The sequence below is a fragment of the Oratosquilla oratoria genome, chromosome 28 (genome assembly GCF_046742065.1).
Source record: "Oratosquilla oratoria isolate Oo_2021 chromosome 28, ASM4674206v1, whole genome shotgun sequence".
NCBI classification, from domain to species: Eukaryota; Metazoa; Arthropoda; class Malacostraca; order Stomatopoda; family Squillidae; genus Oratosquilla; species Oratosquilla oratoria.
The window spans coordinates 44,891,991-44,904,337 of record NC_134804.1 but is presented as its reverse complement, the minus strand read 5'-3'; the positions used below and the strand labels follow the sequence as shown (position 1 = coordinate 44,904,337).

Genomic DNA, 12,347 nt, shown 5'->3' with positions numbered 1-12,347 from the left:
CTAGACAACTAGTTGGAAGGCGGCAGAGGACATGCTTAAACATTTTTCCAAATTATTCTAGTAAAGATGAGGCGGTGGTGGGCTTCTTGGGTTTGGTATGAGGTCTAATATAGGACCCTAACAGTTTGACCAATTTATAAACACTGTTGTTGTCTTTTTTCAATGCAGGTGAATGTGACATGATGAAACAATTAACAGAATCGTAAATTAATAAAAAAAATAGTAATGGAAAAACGCTGATATGTAGCGTTTACCATAACCAATTTTTGTATTTTGAATGTTTTCATTGTCAAGACAAAATTATAATTATATTTTATAAGGTAAAAAAATCACAGGTAATAAACTTTAATTCCACGTTAAAGGTTTGTGGACCAATTACGTAAAGCATACATCGTCTGCTTGTTTACAAGTTTTATAATGAAACATAAGGTAAACAACTTATATACCAAAAAGAATTCGATTGTATTTTTGAATACCATAGGTTAATTTAAGCCTACAATTTTACTAATTTTTAAAAACAAATGATAATCTAAACCGTTGTATTTTATTATTGTACCGTCTATACATGTACCCTGTCACACCAGACAAACTTAAATACAACCAAGTCCCTGCCGCCCAAAGGCTGATATTATTAAGGTAAAAAAAGCATAGCTAATAATTTGAAGCATTAAAATGACACAGTATTAGTCTGATCTTATGCTTGAGTACCAACTGTCAAGCATTTTATCTGTTGTCTCCACGAAAATATTATGGATCATTGAATTGGCTGGAAAACTAAGACGTCCAAGTTTCAAACAAATGTCAATTATTAGTGTTTAGATGCAAACATTTTACCGATAATATGCACTTGAAGATGTTTATTGTACCATAGAGCAGTATGTTAAGGAAACAAAGTGTGTCATCACGAACGAAGGACGTAGCATAGATGAATGAAAGGAGTAGGATCTAGCATGTGGATTGTTACATTATGATTGTATCAATGTATGAATAATGATAATCATCAGAATTACTCGCCTGGTTGGATAATCCTATTTACTGGAGTCTGGCAAAGACTTTACATAAGAGAGCAAAGGGATAGTATGGATCTGAAAGTACACTAGGGTATTACAGAGGAATTGCGCACCTAGATGATAAATCAGTTCAAGATTAAATGTTTGGTAAATTAAGTACATCAGTGATGGTCGCAATGTAAGATTTGTTTTTCTTGGCGGAAATCAGTAACAAAAACCTTGTTGAAAGTGATACACTACTGAACGGAGTTGCAATGTGAGCTTCGAGAAGCCATGTTTGTGTCATCTGTTTAATCCTGTAGTCATATAATTCCCTGCCTGTATGACCCTGATGACCTCTAGGGGTGCTTAACATGTACCACATAGGAGTTTAGGATAGTCTAGGCTAGAGACCAATTTATTAGTCTTCCATAAGTTTGTCTTCCACAGCAATCAAAAACAAATTTGACATTTCAAAACTAGCTGACATCAGAGTTGTTGCTATTGTATTGCTCGTAATATGCAGTTTTTTTTTTACTGATTTCTACCAATGAAAAAGTATATTATATTGATGTATTATAGTTTACAAAATTAATATTTAATTTCCTATTACTACATTGTTTAGGTATGCACTTCTTTAGATTTACCTACACTAGTCTTATAAGACATAGACTGATAGTAGTAGCACAAGAGGGACTAAGCTATGTACTTTACATAATTTGATTAGAGGTGTGTCAAGTAGTATTAATGCAGTAGGGAAAAGTGTCTGGACAGAGGACATGTCACATTTCAAGGATGACCTCTCTGTGATTGGCTTCAGAGGAGCTATAATAGAATCATATATTGTGGTGGGTATGAAATCAGGAAATGACGGCATTACTATTGTCTCAATTTCCAAGTAAATATTACTGGGAAATCGAGACAATAGTAATGCCGTCATTTCCTGATTTCTATTAGATATTAATAGATAAAATCCAGAAATGAAAAGTTCAAAAGCATATTGCTCTACATCAGAAGATGTTGTTTTCTTAAAGATAATGTGCAGCTATTATTGACTGAAAAATATGGCACAGGGACCAGTGACAGGTACCTGCATGTGGGGATCCTGGAAGATGGACTGGAAAGCTGCCCATTTTCTATACCTGTTGACTCTCTCACCTACATTAGGAGGTGCAACCATGGGGGGTTGACAATTGGTCCCAAGGTCTTTAACATTTTCAGCTGTATTTCTTATACTTTTTCACACATGGAGAGCTGACCATCAGCAGCTGTTCCCCTACCAAAGGGAAAGTAATACACTGTGCAACACAGATAACAGTCCAAAGTTTCTTCCCAGAGAGATCTTTGAGAGGGCACAAGGACCTTTGTACTGAAAACTAGTAGCATCAATGACTAGTAATTTTTAAATCACCAGACCTTGATGCCACCAGCTAGTTTTTATAAGTTGAATTACAAGTATGCACTGATATATTTAATACAATTATTTTTTATCATGATATATTTTGATGTATCAAATTATTCCCGTCATTTACATGAAATAAACTGAGAGTTGAAACTTCAATAAAGTACAAAGGTGTGCATTTAAACTTTAACTCATAGTTTCTGAATTTGATGGTTTTTGTTAACCTTGACTTTAAATTCAATAAATCTCTCAATTTTGGAGAGAGTTCAGAAAGGGAAACTGTCAGTTATAACTTTATTGATAAGAATTTGTTCACTTGACAAATTTTTATCATAATTCACAAACGTTGATTTATGCATAAAAGAATACATATATAAATTGTAAACTTGTTTGTGTAATAGATTGTTAACATTTCTTGTTAAAGTTGTGAAACTTCCACATGATGTTGAAATCAAACATGGAAGAATCAATCAAGTGTAGAAATCATATGTGTAGTTGTATTAGCTGTTGATAAAACTGTTTAAAAGGCACATTCAGAAACATGGAACATAAGATAAGAAGAGAGAAGGAGTTTGAATGTGTTTGAGATGAGGTGTCTGAGAAGTATGATGGGGGTTACTAGGCTAGATAGAGTGAGAAATGAGGAGGTGAGGAGGAGAACAGGGGTGGAAAAGGAGCTGGGAGATAGGGTTGATGAAAGAATATTAGGATGGTTTGGACACATGGAAAGAATGAGTGAAGAAAGACTAGTAAAAGAGGTATGGAAGGCAGATGTGGAGGGAGTGAACATGAGGGGACGTCCTAGGATGAGGTGGATGGATGGGGTGAAGGGGGCTTTGGGGAAGAGGGGAATGTCTGTTGAGGAAGGACGGGAGAGGACAGAAGACAGGGGTGAATGGAGAATGGTTGTATATGAATGATGATGTGATTGCATGAGGTGGAATGGGCGGGGGGATGAGGTAGTATGTGTGAGCAAAATTTGACGCAGCCCGAAGGGATTCCTCCCCGTCCTCTCCTTTTATGCAATAAGGGGGACGGAGAGCGGGGGTCGCCGATTAAATGAAGCGGCCTTGCTGTGGATGTGCTGTGTCTTGCAACACTGCTTCTGACCCAGGGCAGTGGACAAGGTGCAGGGATGACCCGTCATCCAGGAGGTGCTCAGATAAGAGGGAGGGTGGAGGGGTGTGGAGTGTATTCATGGATGGAATGGGTGGAAATGATTTTATGCCTTGTACTTTTTGGCTACCTCCCTTGTAAGGGGGAGGAAGCCTTGGTATATGTATGTATGTATTCAGTATATAATACAGTGCTTCATATATTGTGTCCCAAGACATGTTTTGACATATTTGTGATCAGTTTTAGTGAATTGTGATACAGGGTCCTAGTGGGATTTTTTTTTAATTCTCATTAATAGTTATTTCATATATTTTGTCCATAACAAAATCTGTGACGGTCAGCTGGATTTTTGTAAATCCAGCCAGTTTCTGGAAACTGAAAAAAAAAGTGGGTGGATTATCTGGCCAGATGCTGAATCCAGTGCACTCCAAACAGCTGTAAAGTCATGATACTGCAATAGTAAAATGTTCCATTAGAATTAAGACAATACCTGCACCTATTTTGTCATGTGTTTGTATTTATTTATTTAAATATATTTAATTTAATTTATTCTATTAATTTAATTATTTCTTTTTTTCTTTTTCATATGAAACATAATAGGCCTTCACAGCATGGCCAAACCTCCAAGAGGCAATGACTTGTTCAATCTTTTACGGGGCCTGACAAAAGTTGGTTCAGCAGCAGCAGAAATCAGGTCAGAGGAAGCACGCCGGGTATGGGGATCGTTACCAATACGACCAATTGTAGAAGGTGGTTCTCGGACCATACAGGATGCAATTGTAAAGGCTGTGGCAAATCCCTCAACTATTCAGGTATGTACTTCATGTGAACATTCCTAATGACAGTTTTTCACAAGCATAGTTAGCAAGACCCAATGGAAGATACTCGTGGGAAAATGGATTCATCACCCAAAAAGAAGAAAAGAGTATGATCCATAGTGTGGAGTTAGATTGTGTGTTTCCAACCTTAAAGGCTATAGTATATCTGTAGTGGAACTACCGTATGAATTATTTTTATATTATTGAAATACTTAGCCAAAACATATTAGTAGGACAAAAGGTGCAATAGTATGCTTATCTGCAGCACTTTATGGCTATGTTCAGGTAATTGTCAGGATTAAGACATTACAGATACAGAATAGGCTTAACCACAGTAACAATCTGCCCCAGATGCAACCATCACATAGAAGATACTGAACTTCTCATCCAATACTGCCCCACCCTAGCTAAACCCAGGCAAGAACATATTTTTTCCTTGTGTGACTAATGGGCCAGTTTGATGGTTGTTGCTGGTTACCTAGGAGCCATGTGTGTCCTGCAAGTGAGGTCAATGGTAATAGATTAGTTGATCCTGAGCTCTGTTTCAGACAGGTGAATTCTGAGTTTTTGTTGATGGAGTCATCATTCTTGGACCTCTTGGTGTTTCAGGAGTTAAAAGGTGCAGATAGACAGATATTAATTGAAGTGAAAGCAGAAAGGGTAAGATAGGCATAGTAGATTGTGGCAGTAGAAGGCACTAAGAAAATTAATGTGATGGAGGAGGAAAATGGTAGAGAAATAGGAAAAGATGAGGAGCAAGGAGCTTTGAAAATGATGAGAGGTGGTAAAGCATCTGGGTTGGATGGGTGTTACGCAATGTCTGAAAAAAGAAGGTACAGTTATTGTGGATTGGGTAGTGAGGTTTAATGCATTTCAAAGGTAGGGGAGAGTGTCTGAGGACTGGAGGAGTGCCTGTATAGTTTTGCTTTACAAAAGGGAAAAGGAACAAATGTGATTGTAGTAGTTTTAGATGGATCAGTTTGTTGAGTGTAGTTGAAAATGTGTATGGGAGGGTTTTAACTGATAGGATTAGGAGAGGAACGGAGGGAATAGTTGGTAAGGAATATAAGGCAGATTTGTGAAAAGTTTTGGGAAAATACATATATATATATATTATGTATATTTTTTAATGGATTTGGAGAAGACTTATGGCAGGGTAGAGAGGAAGGCACTGTGTGAGGTATTGTGGATATATGGGATTGGGGGAAAGCTGTTAAAGGCAGTCAAGAGTTTTAATGAGAGTAGTAGAGCTTTTGTTAGGATTGGAAATGGACAGAGAACAAGTGGACTGAGGTAAAGGTGGGGCTGCATCAAGGTTGTGTCATGTCACCATGGCAGTTCATTGTGTACATGGATGGGGCTTTAAGCAAGAGAGGAATGTCTATGAGCTGGGATGGGAGAAAGCATGGGGTAGGGGTGAATGGGGGAAAGGGTTGTGTATGGATGATATTTTGACACAGCTCCAAGGGGTTTCTCCCCATCTACTCTATTTCCTGCATGAGGGGATAAGGAGGGAGGGTTGCTGTGTAAGTGAAGCAGTGCTGCTGTGGATGTCTTACTGCATTACTTCTGAGCCTAGCAGTGGACAGGAAACAGGGGGTGACCCTTCATCCATGAGGAGCTACAATGAGAGGGAAACAGATGGTGGATGGAAGTGGAATGGGTGGGAGTGGGTGTGTGCCTTGACTGGCTACCTTCCTTTTAAGGGTTGAAGAAGCCTATAGATAGATAGAGGTCTTTTAAGTATGAGTAGGAGTATGAATGTATGTATTTAGTGTTCATTGATTTTCCCATGATGTTACTGAGGCTGAATCTTTGTGACCTTTCCACACGGATAAGTAGATATAAAAACACTAAAAATAACCACATTTTATTACTGGTTGACATCTGTCTGTCTTATATTGTGTTTTGCAAGGTGATCTTTAGAAGTAAACATGAATATGACAAGTTAAACACCATATGAGGACGGAGCCTTTATTTGTACGATGTTTCGCTTATTACAGCTTTTTCAAGTACAAGTTGAGATACATATGCTTGAGATTAAATAAGGGGAAAGGAGGGAACGGGGAGAGAAAAGAAGAAGGGGGGGGAAGGAAGAGGGGGAGGAGAGGAGGAGGAGAAGGGTGGGGGGATTGAACACTGGGAAAGGTTGAGAATGCTAGCCCAAATGTCCGTGGGAGAAATGTTCACAAAGGGTGGTTTAGATATTTAAAAAAAAAATTTGCTGGCCATGGGTACTAGGGGAATTATGTGGGGCGAGATGTTACATGCCCCTGTTTTATTCAATAGTGTTCGTTCCTTGAATGATCGCTGCTTCTAAACACTTCCTGCAGATTTTGTCTGGTTCTCGTATCAGCAGCTTTGCATTCCTCCAGTCCATAAGATGGTTTTCCTGAATGTCATGAAAAGATGGGAAACATTAATCTTACTTTACTTACCTAACCATTACAAGTCTTATATTTGTTACTGTTTTTCTATTTAAAGGTTTAGAATTTATGTTGTGTTTATGTTGTTAATGTTGAAGTTGTTTTCATGCTGATTATATTCTCTCATGTTCACATAGGATGTTGCGAAGAAAGGAGCGTCAGAAGTTGCAGGACGCTTCTCTATGGTCACTTCTGGGATCAAAGCATGGTCATTTGACACTAAAGGTACAGTGAGAATCTTTGTTGTTGGAATTTGGGGACATGAAAATATCACAGTAAATTTACTACAGGGGATGTTATTAGTGTTGCTGACCTTCTTGGTGTGATTGCATACTATATAGATTTTGTTTGGCCCCTATACTGGCTTATTTCTCTCAACTGAAAGGGAGTTACAGATTCCATACTTACGTTAGTCTTAAGAATCACCATGTTACATGCATGAGTGTTGTCTAAATTCTTCCTTATTGGACAATATAATATTTTTTTTATTTGGGTTGCTGTCAAATTATTTCATCTCTGTAACATCCTTTTGAAAGTGGAGTATACCTGTCTGAGTTAATCCTGTTTATGAGACCAATGATAGGCACTTGCAAATGGCAGTCTTGTGAGATGAATGTCAAAGAGAATTATATCCTGGCTGACTGTCTTCAAAACCTGTCAACACCCACAGGTGTTATAGTTATAGATAGAGATCTTGGAAAAAAAAAACTTTTCCACATAGAGTGGTGGATTTCTGGAACAAATTGGATGAAACAATAGTATATGCAAATGCAATACAAGAATTTAAGAACAAACTAGATGTTGCAAGATACAATGACAGGTCACTATGAGCATAGCTCTCCTTCTCGTATAATACAACTATGTAAATACTTTAATCTGAAGGTGCAGCACCACGGGGCTTTGTCTCCAGACTAGCCCCATAATCTCTGTCAACTTCAGCTGCATTTCCTCCACCTTTGCACCTATGGAGAGCTTACATCCAGTGACTGCTCCCCCCCTCTTGCTATTATAAGTTAGTGGCATAGATAGAATTAATCCCACACTAGCACAGCACAGGTAACAGTCCAACATTTCTTCCTTGAGAGCTCTATGGGAGAGCCCAGAGATGGTTGACAGCTACAGTAGGACTGTTAGTTTTCCAGTCAGTGAAACTGTGGCATCAGATATTAACCTGTTGAATATGATGATGCCTATGTGTGCATAATGATCTGCGAGTGGGGCATACAAGGATGCCAGCATTAGTTCCTGATTATTTTGTAGTAGCTGAGTGACCCCTGTATTCTGTGAACAGGCTTGATCATATTTTCTGTGACGTTATATTTATTCAGGGTGAAAGAAAATGAGTATAACACCAGTAACTTTATATTTTATAGTGTGCATATTGTGATGCATCATCATACATAAACAACCTGATGTGCATAAAAATATTTGATTTGTATTGAAAAGGTTAACAAGTCCTTTCATACCAGGTGGCACTTTTCCTTTTATGCTGGATGTCATCAGGATTATTCATTCATCTGTGGTAGTGAAAGTATTGTTCAATTTGTTGAGATTGAGGTTATGTGAAAGTTAAAAGTATGACTCACTGTATTTCATTCCAGGTATGCCAGGAAAGACTGATGAGGCATATGATCCCCTTTTAGATCCAAATGTGGAACAAGTCTATCCTGACAGTTTTGATATAAAGGGATCAGTAGGTGAGTTGTAAAGTTCTTTAAACTTATGAGTATGTTCTTGAAAAATGCTTTGTTTGGAAAAAAAACTCGCTCTATATCGTACTCTCTCATCACCAGTATATTCCTTTGTGGTTTTATTTTTCACAATCATGTATTTGTCATTGAATTGTCAGGAAGTTTACAGGAACAGGTGCATATATTTCAGCATTCAAGTGTTAACTTTTGTTGTAATAATGGATACATGTGTGGCCAAGTCAAAGCATGTCCATTTCATATACATTAAGACCTTGTAATGCCCCCTCCATCTCGCATCCTTATGGTTGAAGGGTCACTTGCCACACTGCTTGAGTTGAAGGCAATGCAATGAGGCATAGTGCTTCCACAGCAAGGCACAACATCCAGAGCTGGTTTACCCCCATCACCTCATTATATGAGGACCACCTTCCCCCCTCCCCCTACTTATCCACTCAAAATAATTTATAGAGTAGAAGAGAAGGCTAATCTTATTTTTTATTTCAAGGAGATACAAGGACAAGTACAGGTATGGGTGGTTTGGACTTTGGAACAGCAATGGTAGAAGATAACTTGAGCATGAAATCTTCTTCAGCAGCAGCCCTGGAAAACTTAGATGTCCTTGCTTCAAAGGGCAGTGAAGCTTTTGTTGCTGTACAAGAACATGCACAAGAGGTCCAAGGTCAAGTGGGAGCAGCAGGTAATTTTCAAGTTGTATGTAAATATCTATCTATCCTTCGATATACCATGGGATTTTTCCTCCTTATAAGGGAGGTAGCCTAGTCAAAAGACTTGTACTCACTCCCACCCATTTCACTTTCAACCATTCTACTCTCATCCATTACCCTTTCCTCCCTCTCATCTTGACTTTTCATGGATGAAGGGTCATCCCTGTCTCCTGTCCACTGCCCTGAGTCAGAAGCAATGCAGCAAGACACAGTACATTCACAGCAAGGTTGCTTCACTTAAATGGCAACCCCCCCCCCTTCCCCTCTCTGTCCCCTCATGCAGAAAATAGAGAACACTGAGAGAAATCTCTTTGGGCTGCATCAAAATATCATTCACTCTTAACTACTCCCCCCCCCATCTCCTGCCTCATCCAGTGCATCACAGTAACATCTATACACATTCATTCTCCATTCACCCCTATTTCCTGGCTTTTCCCTTCCTTGTTCAACAGACATTTCCTTGTTGCTCAGCATCCCTTTCACCCCAGCCATCCATCTTATCCTTGGTTGTCCCCTCAAGTTCACTCCATCCACCTCTGCCTTCCACACCTCTTTTACTAATGTTTCTTCACTAATTTTTTCCATATGTCCAAACCATCCCAATATTCTTTCATCAACCCAATCTGCCTTCTCCTTTTCCATCCCATCTCTCATCCTCACCTCATTTCTCACTCTATCCAACCTTGTAACCCATACCATGCTTATCAGACATTTTATCTCAAACACATTTGAATTTCTCTTTGCCTTTTTTAAATTCCAGTTGACCACCAAATAACTCAGTTTGAGTCCCTCCTTGATCCTGAAGGACAGGAAGTAGAAATTACTGAAGAGCACCTGGATGCGCTTAATAGCAAGCTCTCAGAGATACAAGACATAGCATATGGTCATGATTTGAAGATATTCAAAGAAGCGGAGCCTGCCAAACCAGCGGAAGAAGTACTCACTGCACATGTTAAGGAACAAGAAAGTATGTATGGCAGAGTCATGGTAGTATCTGAAAATAACATATACCAAAAGGCCTTTTGTACCTTATAAAGGAGTGCCTGATTCAAAGCACACACACACACACACACACCTTTCATTCATCCCACACCAATTGAGAAACTCAGTTGTTTCCCATCCCACTTTAGCACCTTGTCAATGAAGAGTCATACCTATTCAGCATCAGCTGCTTGGTATATAGATAGACAATTAGGTAAATGCTCTCTATCTATCAATATAGCAAGGGCTTCTTCTCCCTTTTAAGGGAGGTAGCCAAAGCAAAGACACAGACTCACTCCCACCCATTCCACTCCCATCCACTACCCTTGTTTCTCTCATCTTAGCTCTTCATGGATGAAAGGTCATCCCTGTCTCATGCCCACTGCTTGGGTTGAGCAGGATAGAGCGTTGCTATTTGTTGCAGAGGTTGAGGTGACAGCAGTTCAAATTGTGCCACCAGTGAATTAGACCAAGGCATAGTTCATTAGATTTGAAGCTACAAAATCCTCTATGAGGGGCACCATCCTAGCCTCCTGATAGAGGGATTTTGCGATGTTAAACTAAATCATCATCAGTAGAGTGTGTGTTAGGATAGGGTAGATGTATGTATGTATGTACACTCTTTGACTTATGATGGTGTTCAGTTCTGAGAAATCCTTTGCAAGTCAAAAAAACTGTAAATGAAAGATAGGGGGGTTTGGTGGACAGACTGAGTTGTGAACTAGACAATATTTACTTAAGATTTACATATAATATGTAATATTTATACATAATTTGGGATATTGAACACAGGAATAAATATACCTATGTACACCACCCCAGGAAATTAAAATCTAGGGGACTTTTTACCTGCCAAAACCCATCATAACTTAGAAAAATTGTAAGTCAAATGATCGTAAATAGGGCAATGGCTGTATGCATGTAGTTATGTTGACAAAGATTCTTGTTATGTACTATTTTGTATCTTATTTCATTGCTTATTTTTTCCATTATTACAAGGAAACATAGCAACAGCTGCTGGCATGGGTGGCTTGGACTTCGGGACAGCACTGGTAGAGGAGAACCTGAGCATGCAATCTTCTTCAGCAGCAGCTTTGGAGAACTTAGATGCTCTTGCTTCTGAGGGCACTGAGGCCTTTGTTGCTGTTCAAGAGCTTGCACAAGAGGCCCAAAATCAAGTGGAAGCTGCAGGTAAATTAATTGCTGAAGTTGTTTGAAAACCCATAGGTAATAAGTGTTAGGTAGAGATGTCAATCAGTCAATCCATTGCTCTAGGTGTTTCATGCAGGAGACTTGTGACCCCCCAAATATTGGCAACTGAATTGGCTGATAAGTCACGCAAGGAAGAGATTTTGAGCTTGAAAAAGATTCAACAAGCAAAACATAGTACATTTGATAAAAGTTCCATCCTTACATGGTGTCTACTCTGACTAGATATTGTGTTGTTGTCTGGGAAAAACTAGTGGGACTGTAGGTTGATATTTGCATTTTCATCTATGCGGTGATTGCATCTGGGTCAATTTGTTTCTGTGGCCAGGTCTATTCTGTGTTAGTATTATTTTAAAGTTTGGATGGATGATGATCTGAATGGAGTTATGCTGGTATGGTTTTTATTTACTGTGGAAGTTGTTTATCAGTAGGGCTGATGTCTGGAGGAGTTGGTGGAGTAGGGAGATTGGTGGCTGTTTGTGGAGTGCTTACTTTATGATCTGAGTGTGTGTATATTTTTTGTATGGATGTGTTACATTGAATAGATGGTAGGTTGTTGTAGACTTGAGTAGTGTGCTACTTTTCTTCAGTTCTTTGTGCTTGTGTGGGTAGGAATGATGGCTCTATCATAGATGGGAGTCTTCTATTTTACTTTGCCTTAGCCACTGTTGCATACATACATATATGTATGCATACAATATACCAAAAGCTTTTTCCTTCTTACAAGGGAGGTAGCTGTTGCAGTTTTTCTAAAAAAGTTTAAGTGATCATAGCAGCCATTCTGTAGTTCCTGTGCTGGGTTATTATTGTTAGGTGATTACGTAAGTGAGTGTATGTAAATTTCAAGATGTTCAACATGTTAAGATGGGTTGTGACCAAAATTTCATTTGAAATGCAACGATAGAGAATGTTTGGCCACACCTGTGACAGAGAATATATTATAAAAGTGTTTACAGTATTGTATATACGTGGCTTTTTACTATATTTTCA

The 12,347-nt window shown here is 38.7% G+C and overlaps 1 protein-coding gene across 3 annotated transcripts in view; it reads left to right on the top strand.

Moving 5' to 3' along the window:
* The first annotated feature begins 557 nt into the window (after positions 1-557).
* The window catches only part of LOC143040365 (uncharacterized), a 45,483-nt gene continuing 33,693 nt past the window's right edge, over positions 558-12,347 (top strand). For all 3 annotated transcript variants that reach the window (XM_076211353.1, XM_076211354.1, XM_076211352.1), the window contains exons 1-7: positions 558-636; positions 4,108-4,319; positions 6,889-6,976; positions 8,353-8,448; positions 8,948-9,139; positions 9,928-10,134; positions 11,148-11,339. In XM_076211353.1, coding sequence (XP_076067468.1) covers positions 4,119-4,319; positions 6,889-6,976; positions 8,353-8,448; positions 8,948-9,139; positions 9,928-10,134; positions 11,148-11,339 — 976 coding nt within the window. In that variant the 5' untranslated portion in view covers positions 558-636; positions 4,108-4,118. The remainder of the gene's footprint in view (positions 637-4,107; positions 4,320-6,888; positions 6,977-8,352; positions 8,449-8,947; positions 9,140-9,927; positions 10,135-11,147; positions 11,340-12,347) is intronic.